This window comes from Schistocerca serialis, chromosome 1 (assembly GCF_023864345.2).
Source record: "Schistocerca serialis cubense isolate TAMUIC-IGC-003099 chromosome 1, iqSchSeri2.2, whole genome shotgun sequence".
NCBI classification, from domain to species: domain Eukaryota; kingdom Metazoa; phylum Arthropoda; class Insecta; order Orthoptera; family Acrididae; genus Schistocerca; species Schistocerca serialis.
The window spans coordinates 833,727,481-833,747,623 of NC_064638.1; the positions used below are offsets into that span (position 1 = coordinate 833,727,481).

A 20,143-nucleotide genomic window follows, 5' to 3' on the forward strand; every position below is an offset into this window, starting at 1 on the left:
CCTGTATACGGATCAACAAGGAACAGTGCCTTAGTATGTGGTAATCACACCACCTTAAAAGGTCCACAACACTGTGGAAAGAAACAACTCGTGTCTTTCTTTATGTAGGAACTATGATGGAAGTCTTTTATTAAAACTAAGTCCTCTACGTTAAATACAGGTACATTTACCTATTGTTAAACTTACATAGTCTGCTATGGGCTGACTCATGTAACTTGCTTCTATGTTATTGTCTATTGTCTATTACTGCTGCCTTTTCTGCCTTTGAAGGGAGCCATCTGAAGAATTTTAACAATTGCTCTCCCAAAAATTTCTTATGCATAATTTCTTGTTAAATGCTTTACTGTTTTCCTTCGTAACTTCATTGTTCTATTTCACAAGTAACCTAAACCATTTCGGTGCTTCCGCTGACGTTCGTATTGTCCATACAGGCATACGCTACGAATTAATTTGTCCAGTTAGATGTTCAGTTAGTTTCTTCACTAATAAACATCGGTAACTATCCCTGTAAATTCCTGTACACACAAAAAGAGAATAATAAAAAACTACTGTCGCAAGGTCCGCCAGCTGCTATCCCGTCGTTACTCTTCCTCGCCAAACCCGGCCAAACTCTTCCGTGTCGGAACTGATACGTAGATGCTTGTCGCTTGAATAATACTTTGAATACAAGCACAACAGCTGTTTCAATTAGTGTAGACGACCACGACTGTTTATTTTTGGTTATGAACATTTCTGATTTTCTTCTTGTTATCTAGAATATTGTTAACACGTTTTCGTTTGATAGCTTTTTGGGGCACAACACAGAATGTGCTCGCTAATATACACTGAAGTGCCAAAGAATAGTCATACGTATTCAAATATAGAGATACGTAAACAGGTAGAATACGGCGTTGCAGCCGGCAACGCCTGTATAAGGCAACAAGTGTCTGGCGCAGTTTTTAGATTGGTTACTGCTGCTACAATGGCAGGTTATCAAGATTTAAGTGCGTCTGGACGTGGTTTATAGTCGGCGCACGAGCGATGGGACACAGCATCTCCGAGGTAGCGATGAAGTTCGGAGTTCAGATTTTCTCGTACCACCATTTCATGAGAGTGCCATGAATATCAAGAATCCTGTAAAACATCAAATCACCGACAATGCTGCCGCCTTAAAAAGATCCCGCCCGAACGGGACCAACGACGACTGAAGAGAATCGTTCAATGTGACACAAATGCAACCCTTCTGCATATTGCTTCAGATTTCAGTGCTGGGCCATCAACAAGTGCCAGCGCGCGAACCATTCGACGAAACATTATCAATATTGGCTTTCGGAGCCGAAGGCCTATTCCTGTACCCTCGATGACTGCGCGACAGAAAGCTTTACGCCTCGCCTGGACCCGTCAACACCAACATTGGACTGCTGATGATTGGAAACGTGTTGCCTGGTTGGACGAGTCCCGTTTCAAATTTTATCGAGCGGATGGACGCGCATGGATATGGAAACAATTCTGTGAATCCATGGACCCTACATGTCAGCAGGGGACTGTTCGAGCTGGTGGAGGCTTTGTAATGGTGTGGGGCTTGTGCAGTTGGAGTGATACGGGACCCCTGATATGTCTAGATACGACTCTGACAGGTGACATGTACGTAAGCATCCTTTTTGATCACCTGCTTCCATTCATGGCCATTGTGCATTTCTACGGACTTGGGCAATTCCAGCAGGATAATGCGACACTCCACACGTCCAGAATTACTACGGAGTGTCTCAGGAAAATTCTTATGAGTTTAAACTAATGGCATCAGGAACACTCTTCTGATTTTAAACACTTCCGGTGACCATCAGACTCTCCAGACATGAACATTATTGAGCGTATCTGGGATGCCTTGCCGCGTGCTGTTCAGAAGAGATCTCCACCCTCTCGTACTACTATGGATTTATGGACAGCACTGCAGATATCATGGTATCAGTTCCGTCCAGCACTACTTGAGACATTAGTCGAGTCCATGACACGTCGTGTTGCGGCACTTCTGCTTGCTTGTGGGGTCTACACGATATTAGGCAGGTGTACAAGTTTCTTTTGCTCTTCAGTGTGAATTCCGCTGCTGGTTCTTGAGTTGTTTCTGCCAACGAAATATTTCATCGCAGAAATTTTACCAAATATCTCTCCTTTTCAGCAACACAGTTGCTGGTTCAAATGGCTCTGAGCACTATGGGACTTAACATCTGAGGTCATCAGTTCCCTAGAACTTACAACTACTTAAACCTAAATAACCTAAGAACATAACACACATCCTTTCCCGAGGCAGGATTCGAACCTCCGACCGTAGCAGTTTCTCCTAGAACCGCTCTGCCACACCGGCCGGCCCTCAGTAGTTGCGAGATCTGGATAACGTGCTGGCCAGAGCAACAGTCTCACACGCTCTGTATCCGGCTAGGCCACGGCACCATTGACAATATTCGGTCTTGCGTTATCTTGTTTAAATACAGTATCAGAGAGAGAGAGAGAGAGAGAGAGAGAGAGAGAGAGAGAGAGAGTGGGTACGACGAGCGGCCTTTATCACATCTCAAATGTGACTGCTGCTGACCAAACTGCTGGCTAAGAGAGCCAAAGATGATCGTGCTGAATATCCAATGGCCCATACGCTGCTGCTTGGGGCCCCAGGCTGAGCGATGTTCCAGAGGCGCCACAATTGTAATATTTATATACAGGAGGTATCACTCTATTAATAGCGACTGTTTGGGGCACCTAGCTGACAAGTTCGCCAAAGTGCAAGATCTGTATGCAGTGCATATCACAATTAGTAGTGAAAACTGACACAGGCGGAAGTGTAGTACGGGAAAAGGGGGAGGGATAGGGGGGCAAAGCAATAAGTCATTTGCTTGGAAAAAAGATTCTAGAACTGGCCCAGCGAATAGTACTCCGAGGTGCAACATCAAGTGCTAGGCCCGTATGACGGTGACATATGCAACCTGGCAATGTTCGCTCTCCTCTGAGTCTCCAAACATGGATACGTCTGTTGTGTTACTGTACGCAGAACCGGCACTCGCCAGAAAAGAAGGCGTGGTGCTTTTCCGGTGTCGGTTGCTGTTGAAGGGCGTCACAATGTCGGCGCGCCTCTCTCCGCTGGTCCGCAGCTCGTGGTCTAGTGGCTAGCGTTGCTGCCTGTGGATGACGAGGTCCCAGGTTCGATTCCCGGTTGGTCTAGGGATTTTCGGTGCCCGGGGACCGGGTGTTTGTGTTGTTCTCAAAAGAAAAAAATGGTTCAAATGGCTCTGAGCACTATGCGACTTAACTTCTGAGGTCATCAGTCGCCTAGAACTTAGAACTAATTCAACCTAACTAACATAAGGACATCACACACGTCCATGCCCGAGGCAGGATTCGAACCTGCGACCGTAGCGGTCGCTCGGCACCACACTGCAGCGCCTAGAACCGCACGGCCACTCCGGCCGGCTGTTCTCATCACTTCATCATCATCATCATTCGTGACAGTGGCTGGACTGCGCAAAAAAATTGGACTGTATATAAATTGGGAATTTGTACGGGAGCTGATGAACGCGCAATTGAGAGCCCCCCAAACTAATTTTCATCATCTCTCTCCGCTGTCACGTCAAGGAATCCGCAACTATGGTCGGTCTGCTCGCAGTTGTCGGTGCTCCAGACATCGTTGTACAGTCTGCGTGGACACTTGTCTTGTCAACCCATTTCCTGACTCAAGGTTCGTGTTGTTCCTGTGCGATTCCCAACGGTCGAGTGAATCACATGTCTTGTCTTCTCGGACGCTTTGTGCATGGAATAGATAAAATCCTGAATGGCACTGAATATGGCCCACTTCAACCGATCGATTCCGTATTCACACGGCAGCGTAAAGGTCGTGGTGGTGGTGGTGGTGTGTTGGGGCTTATGGGCGCTCAACATCCAGGTCATCAGCGCCCTGACACACATTAAAAGGAACGAATGTGGACAGACCCAAGAAAACTAAAGCACACACTCAAAGAAAGCAGGAAAAGAAGGAAAATGCTACATAAGAAAGTAAAACCTAAGGAAAGGGGAAACATAGCAACAAGAATGTCACAGGAAATTGTTATTGACTGGCCACTTACATAAAATATGGGCGAGCTTGTCACACAGTGAGCAAATTAAAATCCTCTCCCTAAAATCTTTGTAAAAACATTTGACAGGGCACAGAACTTTAAAACTTTAATCACATTCGTCCGATTGTTGCCTAAAAGAGATGGCAGGTCCGCTGGCAAGTCAGCCGCGACCCGCTGGTCAGAAAATAAAACGCAATCCAATAAAACTTGGTGCACAGTGACCTGGACGCCGCAAGCACCACAAATTGGAGGGTCCTCTCGCCGGAGCAGGAAGCCGTGCGTCATAGGGCTGTGGCCTATTCGAAGCCGAGTGAGGAGAACCTCGTCCCGTCGATGGGGCTGAAAGGAAGACCACACACGCGTTGTGGGCTTGACTATACGGAGCTTATTGTCAGTCCCTTCCAGCCACTCATCCTCCCACCGGCGCACGACCCGTGAGCTCAACAGCGAGGTGAGTGCGTGCAAGGGGATAGCACACTGAGATACTTGTGGGGCGAGACACGCCTCCTTGGCTGCGAGATCTGCCCTTTCATTCCCAGCAATGCCAACATGCCCCGGAACCCAGCAGAAAGCTACAACCTTCCCCAGTCGCTGCAGTCGGAGGAGGGCATCCTGGATGGTCTGGACAATTTTGTCTGCCGGATACAAACGTTGCAATGAGTGAAGGGCACTGAGTGAATTGGAACAGACAAGAAATTTAGGAGAGGAAGAATGTCTCATGTGCTCCAGTGCCCGCAAGATCGCAAACAATTCTGCATCAAAGACAGTAAAAGTCTGAGGCAATCGGACCTTGAGGACACGATATGGAAAAACAACTGAGCAACCAACAGAATCCCCTTGTTTCGACCCATCCTTAAAAACAGTTACATAGTCGTGGTGCTCAGATAAAATGGCAGAAAATGCTGCATTAAAAACGGTGGCAGGAGTGCAATCTGTCTTGTACTGCAATAAATCTAAAACCACTCCGGGCCTCTTCAGTAACCAGGGTGGCAGGCGGTTAAAACCTTGGATTTGGGGTTGTACAGACTCCACACCGAGGGACTCTTAGTACACGTTGCACACGGATCCCAAACGGCAACGTAGCCCGGGGACGGCGGGAAAAAAAGCGGTCCAGAGGTGGATGGGCAACAAGACGTTGAGCAGGCGAGCTGGGAGCTGCAAGAAACTTACAAGCCTGGCGCACCAGCAGGAGCTGCCGCCGGATGGTAAGTGGCAGTTCGCCAGCCTCAGCACAGAGGCTGGGTACGGGACTGGTCCGATAAGCACCCGTGGCCAGTCGGATCCCAGCATGGTGAATAGCGTCAAGGATCCGCAAATAAGATGGCCTCGCTGACCCATATACTGTGCACCCATAGTCCAGCCGTGAACGCACAAAAGCTCCATAAAACTGAAGGAGACGCGCCCTGTCCGCGCCCCAAGACCTGTGGCTTTCAAGTCACGTAGGTGTGGCAGCCATGACAACCAGTCAAAAATTAGGCCCAGAAACCGCACTGTGTCTCTAATATGTAGGACAGTATCCCCCATATGCAAGGCAGGCAAAGTAAAAAGATGACGAGAACGATTAAAATGAACACAATCACACTTATCGGCAGAAAACTGAAAACCCGTCTTTGCACCCCACTCCTCTAACCGCCGCACTGTTAGCTGCAACTGACGGCTCACGGTTGCAACACTGGTGGAGGAACAGAAAACAGCAAGGGGGTGACCAGCGCGAGGAGCAATACCGTCTATTGATAAATGATATTCTCGATTGGCTACGATCGTGCCATCGTCGAATTCTGACACATGCTGGTAGGCGTTTCTTTTTCTTGCTCAAAGCATAACACAAACTTCCCATGAACAGCCAAAATTCAGATTCGACTTCTGAACATGAAAGCCACTGCGTGATCTTATATACAGAATGTAGGTGACATTGAACCTGCCTACTGCGTGCATTTCCACTGATATACTAACTGTTAACACATCCAGCACATACAGGGTGTAACGGGTACAAGTGCCGATATTTCTGTTGGTAACTGAGGACGGTCTACTAAATAACATTACGTCAATATTCACATCATTTGAATACTAATAATTACAAATCGTATCTTTTTAGGTTAGGTATTATCTCCATGTACAAGTGGCAAGAGCAAGCCATTAATACCATTAATATTTATTTTCACTTGTGCAGCAGGTCAGGTTTTGAAATGCTGATACTTGGCCGCAAAGTAGTTACTCTAGGCTGACAGGTGTAGTCTATTTAGTGGTGCAGTTACAGCCATGCAGAAAACATTAGGTCGTAAGGTTTGTGACGTTTTTGTGGGAAGACTGTTTGACGCAAAGAAAAAAAAAACCACGAACACACTGATGTGTGTACATATTAATGTAAAACATGAAAAAATTTGCATTTATAGTTCCTTGCACACTGTCTTCATTGTGATGCTGTTTTAATAACTAGCGACCTACATCAGGTCTTTCTAATAAAGACTGGTGTAAAATTATATATACAAATTTCACTAGTTTCAAACGAAACGAAGTCTGGTCCACGCGGTCTGGAGGGCCTTGCCACGGTTCGCACGGCTCCCTCCGTCGGAGGTTAGAGTCCTCCCTCCGGCATGGGTGTGTGTGTGTGTGTGTGTGTGTGTGTGTGTTGTCCTTAGCGTAGGTAGTTTAAGTTAGATTAAGTGGTGTGTAAGCCTAGGGACCGATGACCTCAGCAGGTTGCTCCCACAGGAACTCACCACAAATTTCCAAAAATTTTCACTTTACAGTGGGATGTAAGACAGTTCCAGAACTTCCAGTACTAATACTGTCCTCATCACGTTGTAAAATACAAGAGAAAGAAGACAACGATCTCCAATAATGACACACTTCCAGTTGGAGGTTAGACTCCAGTGAAAGCGTTAATGGGGATGGTGGAAGTTCTTATCGCTAATTCGTGGCCAGGCAATTTTCACCATGAAACTTCGGCTAGACTTCTTGCAGTCATACCACAGACAACTGGGGAAAGCAGGTAGAACGTTAACTTTGTGAATCTTCGTTATTAAAACATTCTAAGGGCTCACAAGCCATGAGTTCAATTTTCATAGCTGAGAGTGTTAAATAATGCATAATTTTTACACTCAAAAAGTGTGTATTTCAAAGGAATCATTTAGAATTACTTATTGTCAACCTGTAGGTCGAAGACTTATACCCTAGCAAAATCATAACTCAGTCAAATATCCTATTAGGTATGATTTTCAGGAGAAAGGAAAAATATAAAAAGTAGGAAGAAAGAGTGTAAATGAGAACATTCAGTATGCCACGTTACTTTAATAATTTGAAAATTGTGGAAAATTTGGCACGATGGAAGTTTCATGCAATTTTTATAACAACATGGAGCAAGTCCTGTGAAAACGTCCATACTTCGTCCACCTCGCTATTAAACGATATTAATGCATTTTCTCTGTTTGATGAATGCCCTTTATTTGTGCAACGAGATTAATATCTTCAGCTGTTGTTTCTTTTAAAGTTGTGATGACACAGAAGAAATGGGAAGTTAGACGGAAGAAAAGTCTGTATTACTTTGCAAACTAATTTAAGTCCAAAATGGTAGATTGCCAACGATTTGACTAGAAGAATTATTCATCGCTTATAAATCAACACTTTTAAAGGAATGTGTCGTAGAAAGAAACAAATTGTCACACTATCACAGTATCTCTTTTCCCAATATTAAATTGAGCAAAAAATTATTTTAATAAGTATCATAAATTTTCTACATTGTGTCAAAAACAAATTCTTTCGTGTTACCACATATATCAGACACAAGTAGTAGATGTAAATGTCGAAGTTGATTTCCGTACCCAAAATGACAGGTTTAGTGTTCTATCCGCGTAAGCATGTATTGCAACGTTTATAGGTAGTTTAGCCAACTACAAGATTGTCGTTACGTCTATTTCTACATGAGGAGTGTTGTTCGTTTCATGAGAAAAGCGATTGCTACCAATCCGTTTCTAAGGATATTGGAGGTGAACAGATTGGATAGAATATATACTCTGTCTTTCTACAGTTGTTGTGGAAACATAAATTCTTGCTTTGTCTATATCACAGGCTCTTTGTCTGATAGATGTATCCAGTTCGTCCATTTGCGTCATCTGAACAGAAAACTTTATTTGTCAAGCTGCAACTACCCGTTGGTGTGCAGTATAGACTATCGATTGCTACTGAGATACAATGTTTCTGTTTCACCATCAGCTCCGCAGAATGCCTATTAAGATGCTTGTTATTGTCTGTAGAAGAATTTCAAATACAAACCACGCTCAAACGACCATTCGCTGGTAAGACGATTTGTAGCTTGACTGCAGCCCAGGATATATTACAAAATGGAGTTACCAACAATTTGTAAAAGCATAATTATCAATCAACATAAGCATTGTCACTTTCACAACAGATATTCTCGTAACACTTTCCACGGGCTTGTCAAACGTTTTGGCGTCACCCGACATCTGCAGTTCTCCTTGATATCGCTTGTACCACTCGTACATAGCCGTCTGCACTCCACAGCGTTCGGAGATACCACTGGTGTGTCTTCGATTAAGAAACGTTTCAGGAGTTTGTGGGGTACATTGTTTTATAGACATTTCCTTTCCATCCTTACATCGCTGAATTACAAACAGATGAAGAATACAGGGCTACAGTTGTAAATTAGTCTTTAGGCCTTTCGTTTAAAATGAAAATGAATGGTGAATTCTGAGCTCATCGAGAAGTACATAGAAAAAAGAAATTGCACAACGCCCGATGTGAGAAGCTCGACAGAACCATCTAATACTGGAGCGGATATATTACATCCCATGGCCTGCTTTCGAAAAACATTTTTGCATATAATATAGTCAAAAAGTAAACATATTTTCATTAATTTGTTACATCTGTACTTCCAAGTAGAAATATACTTTGCAGCAAAACATCAGATACCTCATACGCGGAGCCCATTGTGAGAAGCGAAGGGTAGTCCCGCGCATGCGTGGCGTGTTGGATGCTTGTTTGTGTTGCATTGTACATTATTACTTTTTGTGCTTCATAATCTGTACAGAAACACTTTTTATGGGAGCTGAAAACTCTGAAAATATTTCTCTTTCAGCTCCCCGTGAGTCAAACACATTTATAATCATTGTGGTCCTTGTGTGTAGACATTCGTTGCCCTCCCGTGGTTGTTTGACAAATGTTCCACATAGGTGACCAGTAATCCAATGTGTAACACCGACATTCGTATACCTCACATACCAAGCAAGTCATCGACCGTCTTCACTAAAAACATAAAGAAACAGTTTTACACATACCCCATCCCCGACATTCTTTTGTATGCGACATATCGTCCCAGAATTAAATTAAAAACACTTCCCATCCACAGGTTCTAGCAAAGTTGTCGGTTGGTGTCCCTTTGTCTAAGGAACTTGCAAACCTCCTCGCAAACATTTCCAATTGTGTTTCAGCCTGGCCCAGTAGCAAATAGTTTGGTTCTTGGCTGAAAAGTCACTCTCTCTTCAATGTGTCAATGCTACAACTTTTAGGGATGGGAAATGAAAAATTTTAAAAAATTATCAGATCCCAAACACACACTTATATATTAGCATTACTGGATGGTGGGCTGTGGGACGGCAGTTCAAATTTCACAGCACGAAATAATTTTTCCATTTAGTATTTCTCATTTCTTCCGGATGTTATAAATACTAAATGGAAAAACTGACTCGTGCTTTCACGTTTGAACTAACGTTCGACAGCACAGCAACCAGCAATCCAAGCTGCTCCGCGACACTGCATGCAACACCACTGGTCGCATTCTGAAGAAACGCCGACCTGATGTTTCAGAAGTTCTCATTGGAGCTGATTGCAGCACCCTGGATCTGAATCATGTCGGTTGTCATCTCTATGGAAGCGCTGGCGGATCCTGCAATTCTGGTCGTGTTGTCCAAACCTCTTCACTATGAGGAGCGTCGAAGATGGCCTTCCAATTGTAACTTCGCTACTATCGAGTAGGTCTTCAGATTCGTGGGAAAGAGGCCCCCATCGTCGTACTGCGACTCAGGTCTGTACTCGGCTTTCATACGGAGGACATGGACAACATCTCTGCGATTTTGTCTTCCTGTTGATTGGTAATTTACCTCTGCTTCATCTGTAGCGTTTGACAAGCAATGAAGCATACGAAACGTCCCGAAGCAGCATTTTAGTAACTTTTCCGATGGTCTCAGTTTTGCAAAGGCGTACAGTTCCGTACTAAGTCTCCTTAACCAGCGCTTGGCGTTATGCCGCTCTTGCGTTTCTCCTGGGCGTCCAGAGTCCGTATGAGAGGTGTCCTGCTTCTTTGATGCATCAGGTGTTCGAAATAGTCATATTGAGTGTCGTCCGGTAGAAACGGAAACAGTCTATCTATTGTCTCTCGGACTCATGTGACCATGGAGCATGTGCAACCTTCGTATCATGGCAGTGAGGCTGTTAATGCAGTGAATAGCGTTGGAAGGTACCAGGGAGTGTAAAGTTCAAGTAATTAGGGCGTCTTAGGTCTAGAGGAGGGGCATTCTATCCTGTTAGTGTTTCTGGAGTACAGTTACACTCTCTTTCCAAATATTAAAATGATGGCTTGGTTTGATGAGAGAAATGCTTATGATATTAGTATTAGAAAGAAGTACATATTTTCTTTGTGACAAAAATGTTATTTTGCTAATGTGTCAATTATTTCAGTTTCAACAACTATTACTTAGCTTTCATGTATGCTTTTATACGATGAACTTCAGACAACTGTATGGGCTAGCGGAACATGTTGTTTGATAATGATTTAGTAGTTTGTGGTTCTGATCCTAGACCAACTATTCAAAGTGTTGTAAAAGTATTGAATATTACAAATACCACTCATTAGCACTGACTGCAATTACTATGTTTATTATTGAGCGTAGTACACTGAAGAGCCAAAGAAATTGGTAGACCTGCCTAATATCGCGTAGGCCCCCGCGAGCACGCGTAGGCTCGACTAATGTGTGAAGTAGCGTTGGAGGGAACTGGCACCATGAATCCTGCAGGGCTAGCCATAAATCCGTACGAGGGAGTGGAGTCTCTTCTGAACAGCACGTTGCAAGGTATGCCAGATGTGCTCAATAATGTTCATGTTTGGGAGTTTGGTGGTCAGCGGAAGTGTTTTAACTCCTAAGAATGTTTCTGGAGGCACTCCGTAGCAATTTTGGACGTGTAGGGTGTCGCATTTTACTGCTGGAATTGCCCAAGTCCGTCTGAATGCACAATGGACATGAATGGATACAGGTGGTCAGACGGGATGCTTGCGTACATGTGCCGGCCTTGGTGGCCGTGCGGTTCTAGGCGCTGCAGTCCGGAACCGTGGGACTGCTACGGTCGCAGGTTCGAATCCTGCATCGGGCATGGATGTGTGTGATGTCATTAGGTTGGTTAGGTTTAAGTAGTTCTAAGTTCTAGGGGACTGATGTCCCATAGCGCTCAGAGCCATTTGAACCTTTCTTTTTTTTTTTTTTTTTTTTTTTTTTGCGTACGTGTCACCTGTCAGAGCCGTATCTAGACTTATCTGGGGTCCCATATCACTCCAACTGCACACGCCCCACACTATTACAGAGCGTCCACGAGCTTCAACAGTCCCCTGCTGACATGCAGGCTCTGTGGATTCATGAGGTTGTCTCCATACGCGTACACGCCCGTGCGCTCGATAAAATTTGAAACGAGACTCGTCCGACCAGGCAACATGTTTCCAGTCATCAACGGCCCAATTTTGATGTTGATGGGCCCAGACGAGACGTAAAAATTTGTGTCGTGCAGTCATCGAGGGTACAAGAGTGGGCCTTCGGCTCCGAAAGCCCATATCGATGATGTTTCGTTGAATGGTTCGCACGCTGACACTTCTTGATGGACAAGCATTGAAATGTACAGCAATATGCGGAAGGGTTGCATTTGTGTCACGTTGAACGATTCTCCTCAGTCGTCGTTGGTTCCGTTCCTGTGGGATCTTTTTCCGACGGCAGTGACATCGGGGACTTCATGTTTTACTGGAGTCCTGATATTCACTGTACACTAGTGAAATGGTTGTACGGGAAAATCCCCACTTCATCGCTTCTTCGGAAATGCTGTGTCCCATCGCTAGTGCGCCGATTATAACGCCACATTCAAACGCACTTAAATCTTGTAGCCTGCCATTGTAAGAGCAGTAACCAATCTAAAAACTGCACCAGACACATGTTGTCTTATATAGGCGTTGCCGACGATAGCGCCATATTCTGCCTGTTTACGTATCTCTGTACAGGGTTATTACAAATGATTGAAGCGATTTCACAGCTCTACAATAACTTTATTATTTGAGATATTTTCACAATGCTTTGCACACACATACAAAAACTCAAAAAGTTTTTTTAGGCATTCACAAACGTTCGATATGTGCCCCTTTAGTGATGCGGCAGACATCAAGCCGATAATCAAGTTCCTCCCACACTCGGCGCAGCATGTCCCCATCAATGAGTTCGAAAGCATCGTTGATGCGAGCTCGCAGTTCTGGCACGTTTCTTGGTAGAGGAGGTTTAAACACTGAATCTTTCACATAACACCACAGAAAGAAATCGCATGGGGTTAAGTCGGGAGAGCGTGGAGGCCATGATATGAATTGCTGATCATGATCTCCACCACGACCGATCCATCGGTTTTCCAATCTCCTGTTTAAGAAATGCCGAACATCATGATGGAAGTGCGGTGGCGCACCATCCTGTTGAAAGATGAAGTCGGCGCTGTCGGTCTCAAGTTGTGGCATGAGACAATTTTCCAGCAAGTCCAGCATGACACGTGTCCTGTAACGTTTTTTTCGCAGAAGAAAAAGGGGCCGTAAACTTTAAACCGTGAGATTGCACAAAACTCGTTAACTTTTGGTGAATTGCGAATTTGCTGCACGAATGCGTGAGGATTCTCTACCGCCCAGATTCGCACATTGTGTCTGTTCACTTCACCATTAAGAAAAAATGTTGTTTCATCACTGAAAACAAGTTTTGCACTGAACGCATCCTCTTCCATGAGCTGTTGCAACCGCGCCGAAAATTCAAAGCGTTTGACTTTGTCATCGGGTGTCAGGGCTTGTAGCAATTGTAAACGGTAAGGCTTCTGATTTAGCCTTTTCCGTAAGATTTTCCAAACCGTCGGCTGTGGTACGTTTAGCTCCCTGCTTGCTTTATTCGTCGACTTCCGCGGGCTACGCGTGAAACTTGCCCGCACGCGTTCAACCGTTTCTTCGCTCACTGCAGGCCGACCCGTTGATTTCCCCTTACAGAGGTATCCAGAAGCTTTAAACTGCGCATACCATCGCCGAATGGAGTTAGAAGTTGGTGGACCTTTGTTGAACTTCGTCCTGAAGTGTCGTTGCACTGTTATGACTGACTGATGTGAGTGCACTTCAAGCACGACATACGCTTTCTCGGCTCCTGTCGCCATTTTGTCTCACTGCGCTCTCGAGCGCTGTGGCGGCAGAAACATGAAGTGCGGCCTCAGCTGAACAAAACTTTATGAGTTTTTCTACGTATCTGTAGTGTGTCGTGACCATATGTCAATGAATGGAGCTACAGTGAATTTATGAAATCGCTTCAATCATTTGTAATAGCCCTGTATTTGATTACCCAAGCCTTTACCAGTTCTTTGGCGTTTCAGTGCCAGCTAGTGACGCAAGCAATATGCCACAACGCATGGAGTACGTCTCATATTTATATTAGCCTATGAGAGTATTTCAAAATATAAGTTATTTGTAATTGTGGCCAAGTAACTTTTAATGAATGCTGCAGACATTCCATGCGGCACACATACAAGGCACTACTTTTCAGCATTATAACCAAGTCTCTGTGAACACTGATCGGAATGTTTTACTAATCGTTCAATTTTCTCGACAATATATTCTGCTCCTTGACCTCGGAGCTATTTGAGAACTGCTCTGTGAAAGTCTTCATCGTGGGAATATCTGCAGTTGCTGCGAATCAGTTCCTCGACTGCATGGACATTGTCGTCTGTACCTTAAATGTATTCGCAGTTGCGAATAAGGACAACCATCAGCTGTAGAATGAAATGACGACAGTAAAAATTTGTGCCGGTGCGGGACTCGAACCCAGATTTCTCCTCTTATCGCGAGCGGTCGCCTTAATATTTGGCTATCCGTGCACGACTCGGGGCCGAACCCAAACTTCCATATGTCGTCAAGCATACGTCTATGACCTGGACTCGTACACAGATTATGTATATTCCCATACAGACGTTGTACTTGAAAGTTGCTTGCCTGGTATCGGCAGGGAGATACGATATTTTAGTGCCTATGTTATTGTGATTACGATGCAAAGTTCTTTTGGACACACGTGCATGGTTGACGACATATGGAAGTTTGGGTATGGCCGTGAGTCATGCATGGATAGCCGAATGGTATTACCGGCTCGGTAGCTCAGCGTGTTCCGTCAAAAGCTGGCTGTCCTTCATGGGAAAAAAAAGGAAAAAGCCGACGGACGAAATACAACGAACCATAACGAACAAAATGCAATGCAAAAAAGAAAAGAAAAAAAGAAAAATGGTAGGGCGACCACTCACCATAATCGGGAAATCCGTGTTTGAGTCCCGGTCCAGCACATTCCATTCTGCAACTGATGTTTGTCATTATTCGCAATTGCGAATACATTTTATGTATTTCATAACGGCTGTAGTCGCCACAGTGTCGGTTCCTTTGGACATGGATGTATGGAATGACGACATTCATGCATGCATGTCCAAAAGAACTTTGCATCGAAATCAGTACAACGCAGGCACTGCAATATCATATTGTCGTCTGTGATCGATTTCGATGGTGCTCCAGCTTAGCATCACCCACGTTTGTGCGACCTCGATCATATTGTTGGTACCATTACATTACGGATGAACGCGACACTGCGTTTTGGCGAAATTCCGCCACAATTTCACGGTGAATCTGTGTGCACGCATACTTCAACTTTTGAGCACGTTTCCAGTTGCCACGCCATTCAGTCCCTCATTGTGATGCAACTGTTATCCATACTGCAGCAGAACTGTGTCTACAGGAAAACCACAACACGTACTCTCTTCTGACGATGCATCGCAGTTGTTGCGCGATGGTCTTACCTGGAGACGACATGCGTAATTCACTTTATGATGTCTAGGCTCCTGCTTTTCGCCTCATCTAGCTTCACTGATACATGAACGTGACGCTACCATGTCTTATCCAAAGAGGCGTGCACGTAGATACGTTGCTATCGATGCTTCTGTGCCTCGCGTCGCTCTTTGGAGCTGGAGTTAGCAGGGTGCATGACATGTCTCACACCAGGCTCTTTGGTTTACAGTGGCCAGTCGGACGCTTGCCACGAGAATTAGTTTGGCATCGCGTGACCACAGTTACAATTGCGTCTGTCTTGGCACTGGTCGGCTATGGTTGGCTATGCGGTTGTCAGTTGCGGTGTTCACATCTGCTGGTGAGATCGCTACGTGCTTTTGGCTCAATCAGTACGCTCGAAGTATAATAGACTGCAGCCATGTAACACGAACTTGCTTTCTGATGTCATGGTTAAGAGCGGTAAATCTTTTACTTTCATTGCCATTCTGTATGAAAATGGAACTTCGTTCTTTGCGGACAGGTCTGAGTCGTGTGCCCACATGGACTAGGATATCCATGGTTTCTATTTCCAGCCATCATTGTACTAGATACTAAACCGCGCTCCCATTCAGTAACAAGTCAGCTCGATTCTATGACAACATTGTTTTATGTATATTATTTCTGTTTGGATAAAGTTAGATCTATCGTTTAGACCTTTATCGCAGAGGATCAATGTCGAAACAATAGTTCTAATTACATCCAAACAAAAGTAAACCTTTCAGTTGCACGGCGCGTTGATCCTTAGTTTCATTAATAGTGAGTGTAGAGTCCAAACGCTATAGGGAAATAAATGTTGTAATTTCTGAAATGAGAGTGGCAAACTTAAGTTACCTTTATTTTATTGCCACTCATCAATACCCACAACCACAAATGCTGGCAACTGACTGTCAACCTTTACCGCCGTATTTAATTGCCACAAAATCTATATTTTATTAAAACAAGCAATGATAATCACACAATAGCCTCTTTATTAAAACCAGTAATGATAATCGCATGACAGCCTATTGGGACATCATCAGTTTCATCACAGCTAGTTTATATTTGTCATACATTTAAATTAATATTTTACTTGCTACGTCAGCATAAACTGGTAAAACTAGTGACGACGATAATTAGAATTAAATCTTTATTTTCGAGAAAACCACCAGCTATCTGCAACTCTTAAACAGTCGTCGCTGCGCCCAACAGAGCCCCTGGGTGGTCCGGAGGGTCTCTGGGGCCTCTAGCGATACGTAACAGAGGGTGCAAAGCAGGAGTCCCCTTGTCTGTTCCACTAACGAATAAGTGCTTTTATTATGCTTGTAGCAAAAGTGTAGGTGCAGCACGTGTTACTTAATTGGCTCTTTTGTGGCAAGCGAGGTCAACACATAAATTACCTCCGGAAGAGGGCAGGTGCTAGAACAATTCAAAAATCGAGAACCTCGGCCACGAACACGTACTAGAGTGACCATATGGTTAAACGTGTTGGTCTGCCAGATTCGATAGGCGAAATGTCTCGGAGAGAAAGAAGGTCGTTAGTTCCGATTATGTCTGCCAGCCCTATTGCAGCCTCATCTCCATCCAGCGAACTTGGGTTGGTTAGCGGTTTTAGTTAAACATTCTACAATAAGTAACAACAAGGAAAATTTGTACTTTGACAGTAAAACTACAATAACTGCCGTTAAACGTAATCTGATTTTCATATTGACACAAAATCGCGTTAATAATGATAAAGGAATATGCTCGTGTGTTTCGTTTAACCCACTCTCAACACATATATCATTATCAGTAGCTTACTGACCCACATCCGTATGCTGTATTTGGTGTGGTCAGTGTAAAACATGGAGAATTAGCAACGGTCGACAGTTTATTGTGATGTAAGATCCGTTTCAGTACCCAGTGTCAGAAATGTTTGACTAATGTGTCCAAACTGGAGCATCTCTAGTATTATTGCTAACTCCGTTCACTGAATCTGCGATGGTTGACAAGTACAATGGGATGTGTCAGTCTTGAACAGATTAAAACACTGAAGAAATGATGAAATTGTAAAGCAGTCGAAAATCCATTTACAAGGTCCACATCGTGCCATTCAAAACAGGGCGCAGAGTGAGGAAAGTTGTTATAACTGGCTCTGAGTCGATTGCTTCCCTTCCACTGTTATCGTAAAACAATACTGACCTGCTTCTTCGACTCTAATTTCTCGAATATTATCTTAGTGGTCCTTACGTGCCATGTTTGTTGGCAGCAGTAGATTCGTTTTGCAGTCAGCTTCAAATGCCGGTTCTCTAAATTTTCTCAGTAGCGTTTCTAGAAATGAATGTCACCTTCCTTCCAGGGATTCGCATTTCAGATCCCGAAGCATCTCCGTAACACTTACCCGCTGTTCGGACCTGCCGCTAAAAAATCTAGCAGCCCGTAAGATGTGGTAGGGAAGGCGAAAAATCCGTTTTTTGTTAACTTCTAACATTGATCCAGTTCCCATACCACTAAATATTTACTGCACTCTAAACTTGGGTCATATGCCATTTGATAATACGCTGGTAGTACTTGATCTCCTTGCCTGTCCTGATGCATAACAGACAGTAAAGCTTTTCAGATCAGCAAAACGAAAGACATAGAATTCTATCCGGAACTGTAAGTGGTGCGATTCAGAATTCACTGAGCAGTATATACTACGGAAGACATTGCCTGTGTGCGATATGCCAAGGCCAGGTAAGCGTGAAGAAAACAATGTTAGGATTTGCGACTTGAGAAAAGAGATCGAGTACAATTAAGTGACCATATCGACTGGGTGTGAGGAAAACTTCACAGAAAATTTTCAGGCAAGAGATGTGAAGTTTTTCGACGCATTAAGACGAGACTGAGAGTATGTAGGAACATGTAAGACCTATCACTTACATGAGACCGATTGTAATTTGTCGTTTCTGGTACTGTTCAAAAACCCTCACTCTCTCAGTTTATACTAGTCGAAGGACAGATGTTGTGTAATTGGATGATTCAGTTTAGTCAGTGTTATAGTAAACAGGAGTTAATGAATTCTAAATGTAATACAAGTTGATCCTGCAGAAGAGAAGGAAAAAAGTGTAAGAGCTCTTTATACTCGTCTATTCGTAATACCGTTTTTTTTATGTTCGCACCACTTGCAGGTCGCTCACATAAATATAATATTAACAGGTTGACACACGTATATGCCATTTTATGTATTGAGTGGAAGTGGATTTAAAATTTGAAAGAAACATTTTGTACCTCGAAGTGTCATCTACAGGAATGAAGCACCATAATCCTAAACGGATTAATCATGCTCTTTCACTTCCGAGTACGGGCCAGGCGCAGCACTCACCTCCGAAGAACTTGTGTCCGTTCTCGGCGAGTTCGTCTTCGAAGGGCCGCATGGCTGCCGCTACAGTGGGCACCACCTCCATCACTGTCTGGGGCTCGGTGGCTCTCATGCACTGCACGTATGGCATGTAGACCTGCGCAAATACAGGGAAGCATGTCAGTGGTCGAGTCTCAACAAGTGTTCTGTGAGCTGATTAAATCACGAGAAACATCTTTCGTTGCGTCCTTTTCCAAGGATAAAACTAACGCATTCATATGAAAATAGGACAATAGGAGAAATGTTCTCACGCCGGAGCAATATCCCTCAAACCGCCACCTGCCCATTCCACTCAGACTTCATGTGGTTTCCTTCAATCGTTCAGGCAGATTCTGAGAGAACTGCATCATCAAAGTCACAGAGCTTTGCCAACCTGAGACAGTATCTGTATTCCGATACATAACAGACATAAAAGTAAATATTCGTAACACAATTTTCAGAACGATTTTTTATCAAGGCTGGAAAGAATTGGAGCGATGAATGCACAACATGAGAGTACTAGAGATACATTCGGCACATTTATCTTGAATTCTACACTGCCTCCCAACATAGAATATGATTGTTTTAAACAGCTAATCACTTGTAGTCGTCTAAAAAATCAAGGATTAAAACAAGGTTGAACAATTTGCGTTCTTTCATCAGAGATATACTTATAAAAGTTGATTTCTACTGATACGGCATTCTCTGTTCACCTATAGCCTGCACTCCCTTCCCCCTCCTTCAAATACCACAGATACTACAATCATTGACAAAGTCATGGATAACTCCCGAGAACAGAGTTACATGTTGTCTCATCATGAAAACCAGCCACCTGAGGAATGTTACACCACATAATGAGTTAAAAAAGACTATATCATACTCAAGTTGTATAAATAAAAAAATACATTTGTTTGATTTTTATCGTACCTCGAAATATAGCTGTCACTCTTTTAAATTTGGGAGTTATTTGGGTTACACACAGTCTGCAAAACTCGGGTGTTATCTACTATCTTATAAGGATTCGACAGTTACCGGCACATTAATTAGCTACGTTTTTACATGTCCCATATATCATCCGAACGATATCATTTACTGAAATGATTTAGAGCGAGTCAGTTTATAGGAGGTCTGTATGTGATTAACGTTAACATTAATGAACAAATTATTGTTTAGCCCTACTCATGCAACTGAACTCAAAATCTAGGGAGTTTATACAAGCTACTGGTTTCTTCACAAAAATTTATTCATGGAATAAGAGTCGTCCAGGATAATTGATTTTAAGTTAGTTTAAAAAGTTGCTTTACTAGCTGTCAGACTTTTATGTTATTGGGCAAATGATCAAAAATTTTTGTTATTGTATAATGGACTCGTTTTTGAGCTAATGACAGATTTAACAATGGGTAATAAAGGCTATTTTAACACTTTTTATTAGGTCGCTTTCTTGTCTGTTTCATACAAACTTTGCAATTGATTTTAAACTCATTTCCCAATGAGCTAAAGACCTGAGACTTTCAACGTAGGTAACAACTGGGTGACAATGAAATATTGACTCACTTTCTGCTCTGAGGTGTACCACTGCTATTTCCCCCT

At 43.6% G+C, this 20,143-nt stretch overlaps 1 protein-coding gene across 1 annotated transcript in view; it reads right to left on the minus strand.

Annotated features, from left to right (window-relative positions):
* LOC126458333 (pyrimidodiazepine synthase-like) overlaps positions 1 to 20,143 on the minus strand; it is a 72,009-nt gene that overhangs the window by 13,276 nt on the left and 38,590 nt on the right. The window contains exon 3 of the mRNA XM_050095297.1: positions 18,539 to 18,671. Coding sequence (XP_049951254.1) covers positions 18,539 to 18,671 — 133 coding nt within the window. The remainder of the gene's footprint in view (positions 1 to 18,538; positions 18,672 to 20,143) is intronic.